We start from the raw sequence: 21,527 nt of genomic DNA, 5'->3' as shown, positions 1-21,527 counted from the left end.
CGGAATAAAGGAAGTAAACGACAAATTTGAACGATTCAAACAATTAAAAACCAAAGCAAAAAAATTAAAAAAAAATTTTTGTATGAAAAAGTTACTTTTTGGAATCTTCCATTTTTCTCACTTTTCCTCACGAAAAGCATACGGTTTTTTAGTTCTAAACCTTCCCCGATCCACAGCGAACAACCTCTGAAAATGTCATCAAGATTGGTTCAGCCGTTCTCGAGCCGTCACTAACAAACAAACATTCATTCGCTTGCATGGGAAAAAGGAAAGGGCTGTTTTTAGGGGGTTTCCGACAATTATTCGAATTTTTCTCGCCGTAAAAACCATCTTTGAGCCTCAGCGAACATTTAGAATAAAGAATTGGTCAAATTGGTCCAGGCGTTGTTGACTTATGCGCTTAGTAACACATTTTGCGATTCATTTTTATATAAAGGGTGATTTTTTAAGAGCTTGATAACTTTTAAAAAAAAAAAACGCATAAAATTTGCAAAATCTCATCGGTTCTTTATTTGAAACGTTAGATTGGTTCATGACATTTACTTTTTGAAGATAATTTCATTTAAATGTTGACCGCGGCTGCGTCTTAGGTGGTCCATTCGGAAAGTCCAATTTTGGGCAACTTTTTCGAGCATTTCGGCCGGAATAGCCCGAATTTCTTCGGAAATGTTGTCTTCCAAAGCTGGAATAGTTGCTGGCTTATTTCTGTAGACTTTAGACTTGACGTAGCCCCACAAAAAATAGTCTAAAGGCGTTAAATCGCATGATCTTGGTGGCCAACTTACGGGTCCATTTCTTGAGATGAATTGTTGTCCGAAGTTTTCCCTCAAAATGGCCATAGAATCGCGAGCTGTGTGGCATGTAGCGCCATCTTGTTGAAACCACATGTCAACCAAGTTCAGTTCTTCCATTTTTGGCAACAAAAAGTTTGTTAGCATCGAACGATAGCGATCGCCATTCACCGTAACGTTGCGTCCAACAGCATCTTTGAAAAAATACGGTCCAATGATTCCACCAGCGTACAAACCACACCAAACAGTGCATTTTTCGGGATGCATGGGCAGTTCTTGAACGGCTTCTGGTTGCTCTTCACCCCAAATGCGGCAATTTTGCTTATTTACGTAGCCATTCAACCAGAAATGAGCCTCATCGCTGAACAAAATTTGTCGATAAAAAAGAAAAGAACCGAACACTGATTTTGGTAATAAAATTCAATGATTTGCAAGCGTTGCTCGTTAGTAAGTCTATTCATGATGAAATGTCAAAGCATACTGAGCATCTTTCTCTTTGACACCATGTCTGAAATCCCACGTGATCTGTCAAATACTAATGCATGAAAATCCTAACCTCAAAAAAATCACCCGTTATAAGATTCAAAATGCTGTGTAAATTTCATTGAATTTTATCAAGTGACTTGAGAGATACATTGGTCACCAATTCGAAAAACATAGTTTGGAAGAAAGCACGTTTGAAGTTTTACTCCCAATTTACTTTCCAGTTGCTTTGCAGTTCTGAAACGTTCTAGAGCGACTAAGAATTCTGTTCTAATTAATGAATAATACGAAAAGTATTTGTTAGATTTTCGGAGAATATTTCTTAGATATTATGATTTAAAAACGTCATTCAGCGTTGCATCATACGTTAGAACAAATTTTATTTCTAGTTTCATAAATCTGAGTACAAATTTTTCATAATCGAAAATTGTGTTAAGAACAATCAGTCAGTAGAACTTAAATCATTCATTGTGATAAAAAACTAAACAGTGCCGTAAAATGATCACAAGACTAATATCAAATATATTGAAATGTCTATGTTTTAAAATAAGAAGTCGACTACAAAAATATTATGTTGTTCTGTTTATGCTTTCGGCGTTGCTGGATTCGACGTTTTCTTCTGGTAAGTAAAGTTTTTAAATTTTTTTATTATTTGTATATGTATGTACATAGCATTAAATTGTTATTAGTTTAGATTCTATGTTATACCATGTTCAGACCGACACTTAATCACACGATTTCGGCTGTTGAGTGGTTTATCCCACTAATCTTATAAATTTATCAAGATTTCGCCATACAAAAATGACAGTTCCAAATCATTTCACGCTAAACGTCTCTGTGCGACTCTGATTTTGCGCCATCTACTTGTCAGCATTGGAAATCTGTTACATTATCACAGCTGATTTAGACACTACAAAGGGAAAAAAATGTAAACAAACAATTTTTTTTTAAATCATTGTATCTAATTTTACCTGAAAATCGACTTAACAAATAAAAAATACATTCATTATTTCTATTATATGGAAAATATTTAAAAAAAGATGGATTTTATTTCAAAATACTATATGACAATCTTTTCTTTTGATAAATATTAAGCGATGTGAAGTCTTGAATAACAATAACAGCTGTTTTTTGATCTTTCTAACGGCAGTGAGAACGGGCTGATTAGTGAATGTAATTAAATGTAATCCAATCCCTTCAATTTTTCGGTCTGAGCGTGGTATTAGTCTCTGAAAAGAACTTTCGAATATGCTTACCATAATTCAAGTAATCCATTGTGGTGAAACTTGGAGCGTCTATGTATTTCTCGATTACTGGAGAATGTCGTTTCAAGTCTTTCACGCACTTTTGCCTTTTGTAAGCTGAATTCGTTTTTCCCTTCTCTTCCGACTTCATTCTTAACTATAAAAGGAACGGCTTAAAATTTAAAAGATTGTAATGTTTCGCTTTTTATATCCTGAGCAGGGTACATCTATAAAGTTTGTCATGAAGTTTGCAATACTTATAAGGGAATGCTGTAAAGTATACTCGTAAGTACAAATGATTAGCGGTACGAACTGAGCCGATTTAGCTATTTCGAATTATCTGCATATCCACAAACTAGTCCCTCTGTTATTGAAATATCTTTCTTGAATGGAAATTTTGTTTATTTGACAAAATACCTCCACGAAACCTGGTTAAGTTTGACCCAAATCTACAACCTCTGAACTTATTGTTAACATTGGACTACTGTAGCATATAGTTACTATTCTAACTGATCGATTAAAATCAATATAAACACAAACAAAAAAACTTGAACATGCAACATGCTTGTCCAAATTCCAAAAATCCTTATAATATTAATATTTGAAAACATGTATGCCCCATCTTCCACAACCTAATATACTATAATATTTTAAGTATATTTCCTTCCAATTTCTTCAAACCTAAGCCAGGTCAGACGCCCTCCATTAGTAATTTACGTGAAACTCTTTTAAAAAGTTTTTGTTATCTTCTCTAATCATGCTATTGTTACTTTACCTCCTTTTAACTAACGAACAATCAACGTATTATCTTACGCGTACTGTAGGCAGGTGACGATCTTAGTGGACTTTATGGTGAATATACTGGTTTATGTGTGAAACATCTTAATAAAATTGGGGAATTATTTCTTTATTCAGCATAATTAAATATAATACCAGAAGTGAAATCGGTCCAACTTTTTTTCTACTATCCGACAATGCAACAAAAAAAATCGATTCTTGTGAAAATTTCACACTGAGGCGACCCCTTAAAACAACGTAAGAAGTTCAGGTGTACCTGAAGGACACAAGGAATAAAGTCTTGTTATCGTTTAACAGATTTTTTTTAAATTTCTTATGACTTCTATGGTATATAATACCGAAAGGAATACAGGACTGAAAAAAAATTATTAGCTGAGTTGTATTTGAGCTTTTCGCGTTGACAATGACAACCATATGTACAATAGTGATGCTCTTTATAATAAAAAAAATGCTCTGCGATTCATTTTGACTTTTAATTTAAATTATCAATTTTGTATAAACACTCAAGTAAATCGAGTCACGTAATGTTTCATATTCTAGATGATATCGCTAGTCATATTAGAAAATGCTGCATAAGTGGTATTCAGTATGCTGCTAATGAAAAAAACTGCGAACAATACGATTACGAAGTGAACGCGATACCCCCCCTGTGGCGTGGGCTTTGTTATTCAACATATAGTGTTTGTTGTTCAAGGAAATTGGAAGAGCAGTATTGTGTGGCGGGACGCTTAGCTGCTTTGCGGGGTACTCGTTGCGATGATGAATATCATACTAACGCATTTGCAAATTGCTGTCGCGCTTGTCAGGTTGGCTTAGCTGTAAAGGCCAGTAGTAACGAATGCAACAATGCGCTTTTCTCATATTTTGCAAAAATCGATACATATCACATTTGCTGTGATGGCGGCAAAACTAATTATAACTACCCCGGCGCTATAATAATTGATGATTATGTGAGTAACGAAGAAAGCGATAAATTGGAAACTAAAGCAAATTTTTTTAACGGCTCCGATGAGAAAGATCTAATTGTTGAAGAAGAATTGATTGGAAATGTTAATGATGGTACAATCGTGCTGCCAGAAGATGACGGTAATTAAATGCAAATACGTTCCTAATATTGCTATGTACATTTATGTTCTTTCTGTAAAAATATAACTCATGCTGATTTAGATGACATATGCGGTAAAGTGAAGAATCTATGCGCGCATATTTGTGAGAATACAAAGGAGGCGTATCGTTGCAAATGCAGGGCTGGCTATAAGCTGGATAAGAATAATGTGACTTGCTCTCCTATAAACAATGGTAAATATCCCATAGCACAGTTTATAAAATCGTTTTTAATATAATATTTGTTAACAAGTGGTTTTTAAATTTACATATGTTTATGTATTACATTAGGTCTAAAAATTAAATCTCTTTTTAAATTTTGAACTAAATATTTGCTACCTGTCTTTTGTGACTAAAATATTGTTCGATATATTGCTGTTATACCAAATTTTGCGCAATACGCAATGAACGTCAAAAGTCTGAAAATTTCGCATTAAAGAATAATATTTTTCCTTGTCCAAGGTTTTATTATTTTTTTTTTGTTGCGAGTAGTGCAGATCACAAAATCAGATAAAATTTTATCGTATCACATCAGGTTTTTAATAAAGTTATTTTATTGCCTATTTTATATTTTTTGGGAAACACAGACGTTACAAAAAAGTAACATGAAGGTAATGGCTTATTCACACAAAACTCTCCACTCTTTCCTTGATAGTGTCATATTTTGAAGAGAATAAAACATGTGGTATAAACGATTTGCATTCCGTGCTTCTTTCAAATTTCGTGTATTGACAGTCAGACATATTATTCTCTCCAAATTTCACACTTCAAAGGCATGATTCGTGCTAAGTAAGTTTATTATATTTATTGACGTTTTCTTATATCATGCAATGTGAATCTGATGGGAAATAGACGTGGTTGTAATCCGATGGGACATTTTCGCACCGTAACATAGTAATGTCAAAGGAATGTTATATACCGAATTTGATTAAAATCGGCCTAGATATGTGATTTCATCTAAAAGTGGGCGGCGCCCCGCCCATAGTCTTATTTTGTTAGAGGACCTATAAAGCCCTCCCACGCCATTAGGGGGGTAAGTCCCAATGTTTCCGTTGTATATAGTTATTTATTTAGTGCACTTTTAGTAGTTTTTTTACTAAAATTTTGTGTGAGGCATTGCGGGGTTAACTGTATCGGTCTGGTAGATCTACACATTAAACTTATTAAGGATGGAGCCACGCACATTTTTTTAAAGATTTTCAAAGGTGCCAATCGTTAATGTGATTGGTTGAACTTAATTTGAGTCCTGTATCCTAATTTATAGCTTAGCTATGGGCGTTACGTTTTTGATAAATGGCGTTTTGTGGGCGAGGAAGTGGTCTGATTACGCTCATCTACGAGTTCGTTCTTACTCGCCAAGGAACATATGTGCCATGTTTCATTAAGATATCTTAATTTTTACTCTAGTTACAGGTTGCACTAACGGATGGATGGACTGGCAAATCACCCGGATATCAACTCGTCACGTCTTAATGATCAATTATATATACATATACATACATATATACATATGTATATAACACTATATCTAACTCGATTAGTTTAAGGTGATACAAACAACCGTTAGGTGAACAAAACATGATGCCAGAGTATAAAAATGGCTATTGCCGCTTGTCATAGCATGGAAATATATGAGTTTCTTCTATCACCAATGGTTTTTTTGCTATGCTGATTTTTGTTAAAAAAAACAGCGATTGAAATATTATTGTTATATTATTTTATTAACCAAAGAGTAGCATAAAATGTTACTGTCGATGTTTGACGGCGATATTTTGTTTTTGGAGTACCCATTAACAATGCCAAGTCGTATTCGGCATAGCAGAAATTTTCAGTCACAAGATCTTTGTAATTGTCAGCATTCACATTTCCAATACAATTTTTAACAACGCTTTCAAATGTTTTATCTTTCTTTAGTTCTCTTATTTGCGGACCCACAAATATGCCTTCATTAATTTTTGCTTCACTGACTCTTGAAATTTTTGTTTTAGATACAAGAACCGTCTTCCATTTCTGTTCATTGCCTTAACAAAATTCTTCATTAAACCCAATTTAATATGCACAAAGGCTGATCTTTTTTGGGATCAACTAGAGGTTCACTGGTAACACTCTTTTATTTCGTAGTGAATACCGCAAAAAGGGAGACCCCACAATCTGCGCCAACTACCGTGAGATAAGCCTCCTCAACATCACGTATAGTTCTATCGAGCGTATTGTGTGAAAGATTAAAGCCCACAACAAACTGATTGGACCGTATCAGTGTGGGCTTAGACCTGGCAAATCAACAACCGACCAGATATTCACCATACGCCAAATATTGGAAAAGACCCGTGAAAGGAGAATCGACACACACCATCTCTTCGTCGCTTTCAAAACTGCTTTCGACAGCACCAAAAGGAGCTGCCTTTATGCCGCGATGTCTGAATTTGGTATCCCCGCAAAACTAATACGGCTGTGTGAAGTGACGTTGAGCAATACCAGAAGCTCCGTCAGGATCGGGAAGGACCTCTTCAAGCCGTTCGATATCAAACGAGATTTCAGACAATGCGACTCTCTATTGGACGGCTTCTTCAACCTGCTGCTGGAGTAAATAATTTGAGCTGCAGAACTGAATAGAGCAGGTACAATCTTTTATAAGAGTAAACAGCTGCCGGCGTATCGCGATGATATTGATATCATCAGCCTTAACACCCTCGCCGTTAGTTCTGCTTTCTCCAGACTGGCCAAGGAACAAAGCAAATGGGTCTGGCAGTGAACGAGGACAAGATGAAATATTCCCGGTCATCAACCAAACAGTCGTCGCACTCGCAACTTGGCTCTCACGTCGCTGTTGACAGTCATAACTTCGAAGTTGTAGATAATTTCGTCTATATTGGAACCAGTGTAAACACCACCAACAATGTCAGCCTGGAAATCCAACGCAGGATAACTCTTGTCAACACGTGCTACTTCCGACTGAGTAGGCAATTGAGAAGTAAAGTTCTCTCTCGACGAACAAAAACCAAACTCTATAAGACACTCATAATTCCCGTCCTGCTATATGGTGCAGAGGCTTGGACGATGACAACAACTGATGAGTCGACGTTGCGAGTTTTCGAAAGAAAAGTTCTGGCCACGCCGCATATCACATTCGTTGGTATGATGAGCTGTATGAGATATGTATATGACGACATTGACATAGTTCAAAGAATTAAAAGACAGCGTCTACGCTGACTAGGTCATGTTGTCGGAATGGACGACACTCCAGCTCTGAAAGTTTTCGATGCAGTACCCACCCGGGGGGAAGCAGAGAAGGAGAAAGACCTCCACTCCGTTGAAAGGACCAGGTGAAGAAAAAGCGGGCTTCGCTTTGAATATCCAATTGGCGCCACGTATCGAATAGAAGAAGCGACTGGCGCGCTGTTGTTACCTTGGCTATAAAGCGGTGTCTACTCCAATAAAGAAGAATAAGTGAGTGCCTGCAGAACTTAAGCGAAGAAAGACCGATTGAGACAACGTGTGAGGAGACGTAGATCATTGGCATCATACAATCGCTTGGCATTCCAGTATGATCCCACCAAGTGATCCCGATTCCAGCTATTTTCTTCAACACTTCCTTGAATACTATAACTGCTTTCGCGTGACTTCCTTTGGAGCTAATATCATTCGAGAAGGCGGCTTCTTGTCGACTTACAAGTAAAAAATACAACACACATTACCAATCACTCACACCAACACAATGAATTGCAACACATAACAACTACATATACACTACACCATCACACAATCAGAAGTTACACCGTGTTCTACAACAATTGATGGTTTGCAATTACAGATACAAGGACAAATATATCATTTGCGTGGTTCTATGGTGCCAACACCAGATGAACCGCATCAATTTCTGCAAATATATTTCATTTCGTCGATGGTGGATCAGCTGAATATGCGGTGCAATATGCAGGGAACACAACAGTTAATTAGACGAATTATTGAACAGTTGCAAGCATTTTTTCACGCTAATAATGCTGTAGTTAATATGTTCAAAACAGCATTGGAACGAATGCCATCGGATACGCACAAATTTGTCATAAGAGCGGATCGCACCCCAATAGGTGAACATGTGCGAAGATTCAATGCACCCACCGTTAATGATGTTGCTGCAATTATTGTTGGCGATCCAACTAAATCACGAGACATTGTCGTTCAGCGAAGAAGAAATATCATGCATCGTGTAAACGAGACACATCGTTTGTACGATGCGTTACAATATCCAATCATTTATTGGCAAGGACAAGACGGAGACGACATTACGTTGAAGATGGTCGATCCAAATACAAGTACAATATTCACACACTAATTATTGATATTATTGCTATTATTGGTTTCATTAACAATTCATTTAATTTTGCATTTTCAGGCATATCAACGAATAAAAATCTAAGCGCAATGAATTACTATGCGTATCGTATGATGATTCGAACACATGAGGAGAATGTCATTCTCAAGTGCCGTTGGCTATTCCAGCAATTCGCTGTCGACATGTGTGTCAAAATCGAGACCGAACGTTTAGCGTTCATCTGATTCAATCAGGCAAAGCTACGATCTGAGGACTATATACACTTGCGTATTGCTATTCATTCAGATGGTGATGTTCAGAATATTGGGCGTCTGACCATTCTCCCATCATCTTATATCGGAAGCCCACGCCACATACACGAATACGCTCAAGACGCTATGACGTACGTGCGAAATTATGGAACTCCGAATTTATTTATTACGTTCACATGCAATCCGAAGTGAACGGAAATTTAACGTGAGTTAGAACCGGGCCAAAAACCGCAAGATCGCCGTGACATAATCGCCAGAGTACTTCAGCAAAAACTCAAGGTTATGATGGAAGTGCTTACTAAGTATCGAGTTTTTGGTGACACACGTTGTTATATGTACTCGGTGGAATGGCAGAAGCGTGGACTATCATGCTCATATCCTAATTTGGTTGTTGAACAAATTACATTCAAATGAAGTGGATGACATCATATCAGCTGAAATTCCTGATCCAGTCGTTGATCCCCATCTACACGACATTGAGGCGACATAGATGGTGCATGGACCGTGCGGTGTTTTAAATCCATTATCGGTTTGCATGGCTGATGGAAAGTGCACAAAACGATATCCGCGACCGTTAGTTGCTGAAATAGTCATATGGAACGATGGATATCCAGTTTTTCGTCGGCGTTCAAAAGATGACGCACGGAATTTCACAATTCAATCAAAAATTGCTGGGGATTTGGTGACATACAAATCCGTTGATTCCATAACAAATCCCGAATTATCCAACGGAGTTTTTGAACTCTCTGGAGATACTAGGATTTCCACATAACTTGCAACTCAAAGTTGGTACAGTTATTATAATATTGGGTAATTTGAATCCATCGCGACTTTGCAACGGTACTCGACTTTCGGTAAACGTATGCCGAATTTGATTGAGGCAACCATTATTAACGGAAAGTACGCAGGTGAAATACCAATGATTCCGACTGATCTTCCGTTTGACTGATTTTGCGTTTAACTTCAAACGATTACAATTTCCAGTTCGCCTTGCGTTCGCAATGACAACAAGTCGCAAGGCCAATCGCTTAGTGTTTGCGGGACGTCAGTATAAATTTAGAAAATCATTTTTTTCACATGGGCAGTTATACGTTGCGTGTTCAGGAGTTGGGAAACCATCCGCTTTGTTTGTGTTAACGTCAGACCAAAAAACAAAAAATGTGGTTTACCAAAAAGCACTTCAATGAAACGGATAATTTACAGACATGTATAATGCTTCGATTCAGTATTTACTTTGGATTCACTTTCATTTACTTAGAGAAGTTCAACTAAATAACACTTCACTTTTGTAATCGAAATGAGTTCATTACTGTTGTGAAATGAAATATAATTTTTCCTTTTCATAACATAAAACATAAAGCGAAGCCATCTGATGGCGAAACGGAGTTCGCCGGGTTTGCTAGTACCAATATATTTCTTTTATTTATTTGAGGTCTCGAATACAAAAAACTGAAAACAAGTGTTCATATTTGTCTTAATTTTAACTCAATACTCATCCAAAAAATATATAATTTTGTTTTTTTACATTTTCATCGGTCAAAATAAGGTTTCCCTTGTTGCCAACTACTTTTTTTTTTGTGAAAAACCTTACTATTGTGAATGAAAAAAAGCGATGAACTGGCAATGCCTCTAGTTCAGTATAAAAGTTATGATAGCTTAAGCCAAGCCAACATAATTTTGTTGGATAAGTCTTCCATACAAAGTAAGCTAATAGCATAATTTGCGGGTCGAATAAAATACGCCTAATATCAAACATAGTAATTTGAATTAATTGTATCAAACGTGATTTTATCCTTGTATCTTAATATTAACTTATTACATTCAAAAAATCAACACTAGATTTATAAAAGCAAAACTAATATTTTATATAAAAATTTGTAGATACAGATCAAGTACCCAAAAATGAAGTCAATGTGGTGGAAGGCATAAAGGATGTTAAAGAAGACGATGTCGGAAATGGAGAAACACAGTCAAAACAAGGCGTAATTGGGGATAACCGGTCAGAAAACATTAACAAAGTGGATCCATTACGTTGCGACATTGGTTATGAATTTAACTATAACAAAGGAAAATGTCTGGATGTTGATGAATGTGCTTATAAATTACACAATTGTAAAAACAGTCAGTATTGCCATAACACTATGGGCGGTTTCCATTGTTTGAGCGTGAATTCCAAGAAGTGCGACCCACACAAAGAGAAATGTGAAAATATCTGCAGTGCCGGTTTCCAATATAAGAATGATGGCTGTATCGATGTTGATGAATGTTTAGTAGATGAATATGCTTGTGATAGCAGTCAGATGTGCAGCAATGACATTGGTGGTTACCGTTGTGATTGCAAAATAGGTTTTAATCTAGATGCAACCACGAACGCATGTGTGGGTGAGTACTAAGTGTGGGTGAGTCTAAGAAAACAACAGATCTCCAAAGTTTTTAACACCAAGACTTAAAAAGTCTCATCAATTTAAGGGCATGGTTTTAAAAAATTCCATTTTGCTGATCCCAGTCACTTTCGACAGCGATGTACCGATTATAGCGACATTAAACTTTTCGATTAATGTGCTAAGGTTTATTTTTATCTCGAAAATAAGTCCCTAAGTTTCCTACCAGTAAGAAATCGTTTTTTTTCCTTGAGATGTCGGGAACAGGAAACCTCGCTGCTTCGGAGAATACTCTTTATAAGATAGTAAACCATGGCAAAAGTTTCTTTCATTTTAAGCAGAGTTGGGAGAACACTGACCAAAGTACTGTTTAGATATCAGATGGATTTTTATCCCCTGAGCAGAGTATATTACTTAGGTTAGATGGTTGATCTAAAGTTTCCACTATTATGAGATGCTATAGAAATATAACTCCAGTAATTGGAAATTACAAATCTGCACAGCACCTTGTGGCAAATAAAAATTTGCTCAAGCGTTTAAATTCTGTAGCCAACAGTTCGGAGGGACATCTGAAAGTGTGAGTGTCAAGTGTTTAAGCCTTGATCTCGCAAAGGCGGCACAATCAAAAAGGTGAAGTGCTGAAGATAATTCCAACACGTCTTCTTCCATACAGCTTCTGCAGTTGGCGTAGGGTAAAATTCTCCTGCCTGTTAGAACTACCACAACCAAGGAGAGGCTAACCTTACTGAAAACAAAGAGCTCATTGGATTGCTTACAATCGATCTTGAAGGATTTAGTATACCGTCCCAGGATATCAAGGATAAAAAGGATATGGTCGGATAGAGGAGATTATCCTGATCAAGGATATAACAAATGAATTACGAACTATCAAATAATCAGTGTTACCTTATCGACATCATTTGTAAAAATAAATTTGTAAATTTGTCAAATAATCAGTGTTGCCATACTAACCTAACCTAACTAACATACCCTCTATGACATTGCTACTTCTTCGTGTAGAATGGAGTTCTACGCGAATAAAATCTGATACACCCCGGTGTTGGACCGACTAGGGTTATTTTTTTTTTGAAGCGCGGCCGAAGGCCGCCTACGCATAAAGGAGTTCAACGCGAAAAAAATCTGATACACCCCGGAGTTGGACCGACTAGGGTTATTTTTTTTTTGAAGGGCGGCCGAAGGCCTCCTACGCATAAAGGAGTTCTACGCGAAGAAGTAGCAATGTCATAGAGGGTGTGTTAGTTAGGTTAGGTAAGTATGGCAACACTGATTATTTGACAAATTTACAAATTTATTTTTACAAATGATGTCGATAAGGTAACACTGATTATTTGACAGTTTGTAACTCATTTGTAATTCTAAAATAATAATAATTCAACAATAATTGAAATATATATTAAAAGCAATTTTTGCACTATAGTATATAAAATAAATGTGTGCAAATGAATAAGTGATGTGTTAGTGTATATAAAATTGAAAAATATAAGTGCAAAATTAATTTTATATATCGAAAATATGTAAATAAAATATTGCCAATTTTAAACTTTAAACGCGAATAACTTGGAAACTAAAAGCTTCCTGCGGCTATATCTATATATATATCTCTATCCGACCATACCCTTTTTATTCCCGAAATCCTGGGACGGTATACTAAAGCCGACCCCCGATGGTAGCCCACAAAGCTCAGCTATTCAGTGGTAGAACACACGGCAAGGGGTTTATTACTTAAATTTGCAACGAGTAACACCGAGAAGGTAACGTCGGAGTCCCTGTAGAACATATATGAATATAAATATTCAGCTTGATTCCCTAATTCGATTTAGCTATGTCCGTCTGTCCGTACATACGCGAATAGGCTCTCAATTTTTATGATATCAATCTGAAATTTTGCACACATCTTTCAAGCTGCTAATTTGTCAGTAACGTCGATATTGGACCACTAAAGCATGTGCAAACTGATCGATCGGAATAAAGTGTTTGTCGCGAAAGCATTTTCATTTGACGAGAAATCTTCCCGAAACTTGACATGAACCTATGTTTGCTTAAGCCATTAATATGTATTTTAATATCATATCGAAATTAAAACTTAAAGTGATATATATTTCGAAATTAAGGAAATGATTAAATGCGTTCCGCTCATATTTTTATTTGGGGTTATATAGTATTTCATGATATATAGTATTACACACTACTATGGGCAAAAAAGAAAAAAAAAACGGTAAGACTTTTTAATTTTAGTCTCGCGCGAAACCCCATTCCATTTTCTATAGCACAAAAAGTGCATTCGACAATTTTTACGATGACTGAAATAGTTCAAAAAAGAAGTTCCATTAAATTTTGTATTTCCGGAATTAAATTTCTGGTGCGGAAATGTTCATAATGTTGGAAAAGGTCTTCGGTCATAATTGATTGTCGCGAGCAAGTATTTTTGATTGGTACAAATTATTCAATGGTCGCCGAACCAGTCCTGTCCAGGACGGCCATCAACATCAACTGATAAAATAATTGGTGCTTGAGAAGCAACGAATAACAGTCTGAGTTTTTACTGGCATCGTAGGAATATCGGAAAGAACAGTGAAAACCATTTTGAAAGATCAGTTTGGTCTAAGAAACGTGAAAACATGTCTGGTTCCAAACACACTCAATTTTTTCGAAAAGCAGCGTCACGTTAAGGTCCGTGAAACAATACTTTCAGACCAACAGGATGTCATGAAACGTATTATTACTGGCCATGAGTCTTGTTCCTATGCTTAGAGGCTATCAATCGGCCGAATGTCGTAGCAAAAGTGAGCCGGAGCCTAAAAACCACACCAAGTGGGTCAAAAATCAAGATTATGTGGACAAGTTTCGATTATCAAGGTGTGGTGTAATCCGAATGCCTTACGACCGGCCAAACTGTCAACAAGGAATACTATTTGATCATTATGCGTGGTTTGCGCTAAGCTATTCGTAAAAAGAGGCCGGAATTATGGGCCGACAACTCTCGGTTTCTGCACCACGATAATGTACCGTGGCATACTGTATTTATTTTTCGTGCCGCAATAAACGTATTCGCCTGATTTAACTCCGTGTGACTACTGGCTCTTCATCAAACTCAAACAACCGCTCCGGAGAAACTTTTTAGAGTCAATTGAAGAAAAGAAGGGGGTATTCTACTCTAGAATTTTGAAAAATTCGATTTTTCTTCATATATTTAAAGCTTAGACCCTTAAGAACATGTCCTCCAAAGGATTTTTAAAAACTAAAATTATTTTAAGAGCTACAGTTACTTTAGTGACACAGTACCTAGCCCGGTTCAGCCGTATCGATTTTTTTAAACTCGTTTTTCTCGAAACTACTTTTTTCCACACGGTACCGGCATTACCTCAAGTTCTATGCAACCGACTTACTTGAAATTTTGTGGGAACCTTCTTTATATAATCCTTTATCGTTCCTACCAGCATCGTGTAAAAATTTTTGTTTCTAGTATTTAAAAAAAATTCAGGAATTAAAAAAAAGCGTAAAAAATGATTTTTATTTTCAGGCAGTCGCCATTTTTCAAAAAAAAATTTTTTCGTGTTCCCTGAGGTAGGGACTATAACAGCATCCCTACTAATTAAGAATTTCTTTTGATTTTTTTTTCAGACCACCAGGATGCGCCATTTTTTTTTTACACCTGTCTCTCCCCCCCTCTAATTATTTTAATTTTTAATATTTTTTTGTAAATTTTTTTTTCTGTATTCTTAAGATATCAATAAAAACACCATAAAAAATGGATAGTAAAAATATTTTTTGGTTTTTTTTTTTTAATAAAATTCTAAAAACTGCCCAAAATTTGATTTCTAGACTAGAATACCCCCATAAATCGCTACGCACACTGAATGCTATTCGGGAAATTTACTTTAACAACTGTTTCAAGGATTGAAAAAAACGTTGACATATGTGGGTGTGTTGTGACCATGAGGGACTACTTTTTGGGGACGGAATAGATTTTGAAGAATAAATGAAGAATTTTAAAATTATGGACAAAGTCTTACTATGCTTGCTTATAGAAGTACGTAGAAAAATTAAGACCACATATGCCAATACTTGTGTGTACATACTGTATGTGGTGTTTTTATAAAGAAGTATATAATGAAATAGATTAATTAATTTAGATACAAATTGTATTCACAATATTATCTTACATACACGTACATTTTCCAGATATAAATGAGTGTTCTATTAATAACCATAACTGCTTACCAACGCAACGATGTGACAATACATACGGATCATATGTCTGCGTTAGACTTCAAAGCTGCGGTACCGGTTATACACTAAATGCCGAAACAGGCAACTGCGATGGTAAGCTAAAATTACAACCAGAAAAAGTTCAATTTCCTACAAGAGTATCAAAACTCTTATATCTTATATTATACTTATATATGTATATAACAGAAAAATATAATGATTAATTTCAAAGTATGCTTGTGAAAATATTGATGTTATCTATTTTTACATCTCCTAAAGACGATGATGAATGCACATTAGGAACGCATAACTGTCCACTTGAGTATGAGTGCCATAATACGAAAGGTTCCTTCCGTTGCTACCGTCGTACACCAACAACTGTAGCAACCACAACGATTAAGCCGACTACTACAACTACAACGCCACCACCAGTCAGTGGTTTACCAAATTATTACTACCATAATCGTACCTCTTATAATGATCCCGGTCAATATACTTCTCGTCAAACCCATAGTTTTAACTATACACGGGAGGATGTGTCCCGGTACACTAGCATTGGTGAAACTGAAAATACACAACTCCCTCCATGTAGCATAGGCTTTCATCGGAACAATTTGGGAGCTTGCGTAGGTAAATAATATACATTTATTTTTTTTTGCTACAGTAATACTATACCCACATTTCAAACAACAATTCTATTAATATTTTCGTCAAAAGCATGCTATACTCAAACTGGTTTTGCGTTTATTCTATATGTAAAAATTAGAACTTTATATTTTTTAAAAATTCAGCATAATTATTGTTTAATATTGTGTTTTGTTATCTATTTTATTTACTTGTACTTCATAAATTCCATTTAACACATTCAGTGTCAATCGTATTTGGCAAAAATCTTCTCCGGAGTCCAAGGTGGCTTTTTGTTATAAAGCGGTGTAAATGTAATATATGTATATTTATATCTGAGCCATTTTCGATCTGTTTTATTGTTTACTTTGGATTTGATAATTGTTTTCGTACGTCTCACGTTTTTGTACGACATGGGCCAGCATGACGAAAAGGGAATCGTAAAAATCGCTGTCGTATGAAAATGTGAGACACGGTTTTATGCTCTTTCCGTGTTTACTTTGTGTTTATTAGTATTTTAATTATTTAGATTGATTTGTAAGAATTAGTTAAAATTGGGAAGCGAAAGGTTACAGAAAGTGAAATATTGGACACTTTGGAAACGAGTGATGATTTTTGATTGATTATTGCCCACAGTGTCCCAACACATCCCAATTACATATGTATTGATTGTTTTCCAAAATTTACGCATCTTAAAAAGTATAATACATAATATATCTAAATGCTAATTTGAATAGATAATCAAGCGCAGAATGTAGCTCAGAGATTTTATAATAAAAAAATTATCATAGCGGTTTGAAATTTAGACCAACATTTTCTGCAAATATAGGGTGATTTTTTAAGAGCTTGATAACTTTTTTTAAAAAAAAAACGCATAAAATTTGCAAAATCTCATCGGTTCTTTATTTGAAACGTTAGATTGGTTCATGACATTTACTTTTTGAAGATAATTTCATTTAAATGTTGACCGCGGCTGCGTCTTAGGTGGTCCATTCGGAAAGTCCAATTTTGGGCAACTTTTTCGAGCATTTCGGCCGGAATAGCCCGAATTTCTTCGGAAATGTTGTCTTCCAAAGCTGGAATAGTTGCTGGCTTATTTCTGTAGACTTTAGACTTGACGTAGCCCCACAAAAAATAGTCTAAAGGCGTTAAATCGCATGATCTTGGTGGCCAACTTACGGGTCCATTTCTTGAGATGAATTGTTGTCCGAAGTTTTCCCTCAAAATGGCCATAGAATCGCGAGCTGTGTGGCATGTAGCGCCATCTTGTTGAAACCACATGTCAACCAAGTTCAGTTCTTCCATTTTTGGCAACAAAAAGTTTGTTAGCATCGAACGATAGCGATCGTCATTCACCGTAACGTTGCGTCCAACAGCATCTTTGAAAAAATACGGTCCAATGATTCCACCAGCGTACAAACCACACCAAACAGTGCATTTTTCGGGATGCATGGGCAGTTCTTGAACGGCTTCTGGTTGCTCTTCACCCCAAATGCGGCAATTTTGCTTATTTACGTAGCCATTCAACCAGAAATGAGCCTCATCGCTGAACAAAATTTGTCGATAAACACATTTCGAACCGAACACTGATTTTGGTAATAAAATTCAATGATTTGCAAGCGTTGCTCGTTAGTAAGTCTATTCATGATGAAATGTCAAAGCATACTGAGCATCTTTCTCTTTGACACCATGTCTGAAATCCCACGTGATCTGTCAAATACTAATGCATGAAAATCCTAACCTCAAAAAAATCACCCGTTATAAGCCTACGCTGGAAACATAAAAACTTTCAAGCAACGGCACACGAATGCGCACGACAAGGTAGAATGCGAAACATGCCCTTCGTATATTTTTGTTCGACGCGGTATTAATAGTCTTACAAAAATGTGCAACATGGCACTCAATGTGTTAACTGAAAAGAAATTTAACGAACGATAAAAATGTAATAAATTAAGAGAAAAATGAAAAGAAATTGCGGTGGCCTTAAGTTCTCGTTCGAAGTCCAATGCCTTTCCCAGCTTCAAATTATATGTATGTACTTGTATAGAACACTTCGGTAAGCTTTTAATTTAAAACAGAGCCGCTCAAAATTTTTCATGCCTATACTCAGAGTATAGGCAAGCAAATGCAGTCGAAGCATGTACGCTATGACGCTAATTCTGCCAGCGTCAAAAATACACTCGAAATACAGGAATTCAGTTTCGAATAAGCATATAGAGGACTTAATGAGAATCAAAACTTACGATCTTGAAGTCGATATGGAAAAAATCATGGAAAGTTAAAAAAAATTAACTTAAATTATTGTTGTTCTTAATTGCTTTTTTAATCAAAAACCATAATTTTTTATTTTTTTCTAAATTTTTAATAACAAAATAACTAAATAGCACGATTTCACTCAGTGTACTAAGCAAGCGCGCGCACACAATCATACGCTAGCAGATATCAAATGTGTGATTGTATGCGTTGGTAAATAAATTGCGCATTATTTTGAGCGGCTCTGATTTAAAACATGCAATACAATACTTGTATGAGCAGAGATGAAAAACATTATTACCGCATTACAGCTACTTTAAATCCGTTTACGCTACCTATTCTGAGTAATGATCAGTGAATTTCCCGAAAACTAGATTCCGGCTGTGCCATTGGTATGTATGTCATGCACAAGAGAGAACTTTTAAAATATTTGCCTATAGCTACCAGCGCAGGATTTGTTTTCTTCATAACAGGAGCGCTAACAACCACTCTAACGACTGCACTAGAGAGGGTACTAAACGTAGCACCAATCGAACAAAATTAGCTGCAAGATTGGTGGAGTTAAGTAGGTCAATTCTCCACAAAGGCCTTCACGTTTTATTAAGGAGAGATGTTTTTAAGTCACACTAAAAGAGAGTAGATGGTGCAGGAGCATTCAACTCGCTAGATATGCTCCGCTGATTCCACTGAAGAATTAGAAATGACTAAAAGAGATTGCCAGTGGCTTTCAGATGGAAGCCTTTGCTCTCAGGATGATATATAAAAATAAAAAAGAAGGCGTGTTAGTTACACTTTTGATAACTCAAGAAGCCGGTACCGACAGAGTAAAATAGGCAAGATGTTATATAATACAATTATTTTACCAAAGTGTAAATTATTTCTGTTGTCCAGGAAATAAAATCACAGTTAACTTTTAGAATCAAATAATTTTTATTAAGAACTATGTGCTTTTTTTCAAGACTGGCCTAAGACTAAAACTTAGAAGTATGAGCCCTGCCTGATTCCCTATACTTGGCACAATTTCGACAATTCTGCTGTTAGTGCACCTGATACTGTTGTTGTTGTTATTGTGGTTTAGACAACAGGTGAATCGCTGCTACCGTGCTTATATTGGAGTAGCGAAGAATTTGCCAGTTGATGAAAAAATGCTGACTCAAACTATTCCCACGCTTACTGGCTGGTGTGGAATAGCTCTAAGAACGCTATAGTGGGCAGACTAGCAGACTAATGTGTTAACTGCCCCCTTCTAAATCGAGGCCATCCGCGGCCGCTTGCATGATATTGACTACAGCTTCCTTCTTGTCTTTTGTGTTCTTTATGCGTTCATTCGTCCTGCGTATCCAAAATACTAATTCTGCACCTATAATGATAGCAACGGCCAGTATCACAAACTTGCAGAGGGTAGTGCGGTTATGAACCATTCCATGTAGCTTTTTAATGTGTCCAAGGTTTCTCAAATTAATTTTGGTAAGGTAGGCTTAAAATTTTCAAATGGTAGATGAAGTAAACAAACTGCGTTGAGGGAATCTTAAGTCGGAGCGTTGCCTTCACTTTTTCATTGAAAAAAGTTGTACCATTTATGCAAACTTCTCCCTCGAATTTCATTAAATAAGTGCCAGATATCGTAACCGATGATGCTTCTTCTTCCCGCATTTCGCCTATTTGGTTGCTTATGTTGATTAAGCCACTGTCAACTTCGATAATCGGATCAAGGTTATTGTAGGTAGTTCTGCATGTCGCCTTATTATTGTTGAATAGTTGTCTCACACATGTAGAAACCATTTTTATTTCACAGAAACTTGCGGATAGCGCTGTCGTGCAGTTTTTAACTGGAATTGTTGAATTTCCGCAATCCGCAACAGTATCGGTCTCCAAAAAAAATTATTTTGTCGTCGTGTCCAACCGGAAACACCCTAACTAAGCTGCATACTTTTTGTATTCTAGGACACTTAACAATAAAGTATATTACATCATCATTTTGAAAAATTTTAACTTAGAATTACTTACAAATCGCTTATGCTTACATTTAAAGTGTACTCAGTGATCAATATTTTCGAAATTTCATCTGTATCCAAAAATATAGGATTTACAATATTTAATTTACCTAAAACTATGGAATAAATTATATTGTCCAAATCTGTTATAACTGCCCAATTTCTGGCCATTATTAGCAATAATTTTGTTAACAGTCTCAATCAATTTATCGATCTGCTGTTGTATCCGAATGTTTTTGAAAAATTGACAGTCATTGGATTCTATAAGTTCTTGTGTTTTAAATTTTAGTTCATTAAAATCGTTCAAATCTGGAGTTCCATGCCAATCATGTTTATGCTTCGCGCTTGTCTGTGGTGAATTTTCACAGTGGCAATCAATCGATAAATTTGGTTAATGTCAGCCTGAAGAACTTTAGTCATATGTGATTGGGGAAAAACGTGAAATATATTTTCCGTTTCCCGCAAAACGGTGAGGTAACTCGTCAAATTCGTTCGATGCGTTAAGTAGTCATTTCCGTCAATACCTGGTATATAGTTGGATTTTGTAAAATTAATAATTTTGCTGACGGACCCTGCGTACGCAAAAGTGGTAAAATAACTCTGTAAAGAAAAAAGAAAGAAAATTATTACCTAAGGTTACTCTTGTGAACCTTCCTGTTATCTATTATAACTGTGGATCCTAGATCCTTTTGAATCGTAAAAATTTTTGTAAATTTATTGCCAAATCTTTTATTGGTCCTAACGTTAACTTTAACCCTGGCTTGAAAAACCTCGTAAGTTTACTGCTATTGTTCCGTGCCAACACATTTTCCTGGGCTTTAATTAATTTGCCTTTTATTTCGGTTTTAAGGTCCAAAGGCATGGAAAAATTCAGCTCGATTGGTTTCCTTCCAGTTTCTGAATGAATTGGTCTATTGTATTTTGCAGTAGCAAGAAGTATTAGTCCATTGGTATAATTTATAGCTTGCTCTTGCTTAGTGCTATGAAATCTCTCTATCTGCCCATTTGTTGTACTATGGAAAGGAGGGGTTGTAAAAATGT

At 36.0% G+C, this 21,527-nt stretch overlaps 2 protein-coding genes across 12 annotated transcripts in view; both read left to right on the top strand.

The window, feature by feature from the left end:
- Positions 1–21,527, top strand: part of LOC105225395 (fibulin-1) — a 70,463-nt gene that overhangs the window by 12,035 nt on the left and 36,901 nt on the right. For 7 of the 10 annotated variants that reach the window (XM_049460308.1, XM_049460309.1, XM_049460303.1 and 4 more), the window contains exons 2-7: positions 1,664–1,896; positions 3,857–4,402; positions 4,484–4,615; positions 10,886–11,386; positions 15,589–15,729; positions 15,895–16,245. In XM_049460308.1, the coding sequence (XP_049316265.1) occupies positions 1,773–1,896; positions 3,857–4,402; positions 4,484–4,615; positions 10,886–11,386; positions 15,589–15,729; positions 15,895–16,245 (1,795 nt within the window). In that variant the 5' untranslated portion in view covers positions 1,664–1,772. The remainder of the gene's footprint in view (positions 1–1,663; positions 1,897–3,856; positions 4,403–4,483; positions 4,616–10,885; positions 11,387–15,588; positions 15,730–15,894; positions 16,246–21,527) is intronic. The other 3 variants (XM_049460311.1, XM_049460310.1, XM_049460312.1) reach the window with 2 other exon arrangements.
- On the top strand, positions 5,938–10,879 carry LOC125779485 (uncharacterized). 2 transcript variants are annotated; one of them, XM_049460846.1, is made up of 3 exons: positions 5,938–8,092; positions 8,232–8,733; positions 8,814–10,879. In XM_049460846.1, the coding sequence occupies exons 2-3, from the start codon at positions 8,265–8,267 to the stop codon at positions 8,975–8,977; spliced, it is 633 nt and encodes a 210-aa protein (XP_049316803.1). In that variant the 5' UTR covers positions 5,938–8,092; positions 8,232–8,264; the 3' UTR covers positions 8,978–10,879. The 2 variants fall into 2 exon arrangements, with proteins under 2 accessions (XP_049316803.1, XP_049316802.1); XM_049460845.1 differs by having other exon boundaries at positions 5,938–8,733.

The sequence above is a fragment of the Bactrocera dorsalis genome, chromosome 6, assembly GCF_023373825.1.
Source record: "Bactrocera dorsalis isolate Fly_Bdor chromosome 6, ASM2337382v1, whole genome shotgun sequence".
Classification (NCBI taxonomy): Eukaryota; Metazoa; Arthropoda; class Insecta; order Diptera; family Tephritidae; genus Bactrocera; species Bactrocera dorsalis.
The sequence above is the reverse complement of the archived record's forward strand: the minus strand, read 5'-3'. Positions and strand labels throughout refer to the sequence as shown.

Excerpts from the sequence above, each read along its gene's own strand:
- LOC125779485 (XM_049460846.1), top strand. The coding sequence starts at position 8,265 with ATGGTGCCAACACCAGATGAACCGCATCAATTTCTGCAAATATATTTC. Across the intron at positions 8,734-8,813 it reads GATGGTCGATCCAAATACAA|GCATATCAACGAATAAAAAT; the intron begins GTACAATATTCA and ends TTGCATTTTCAG.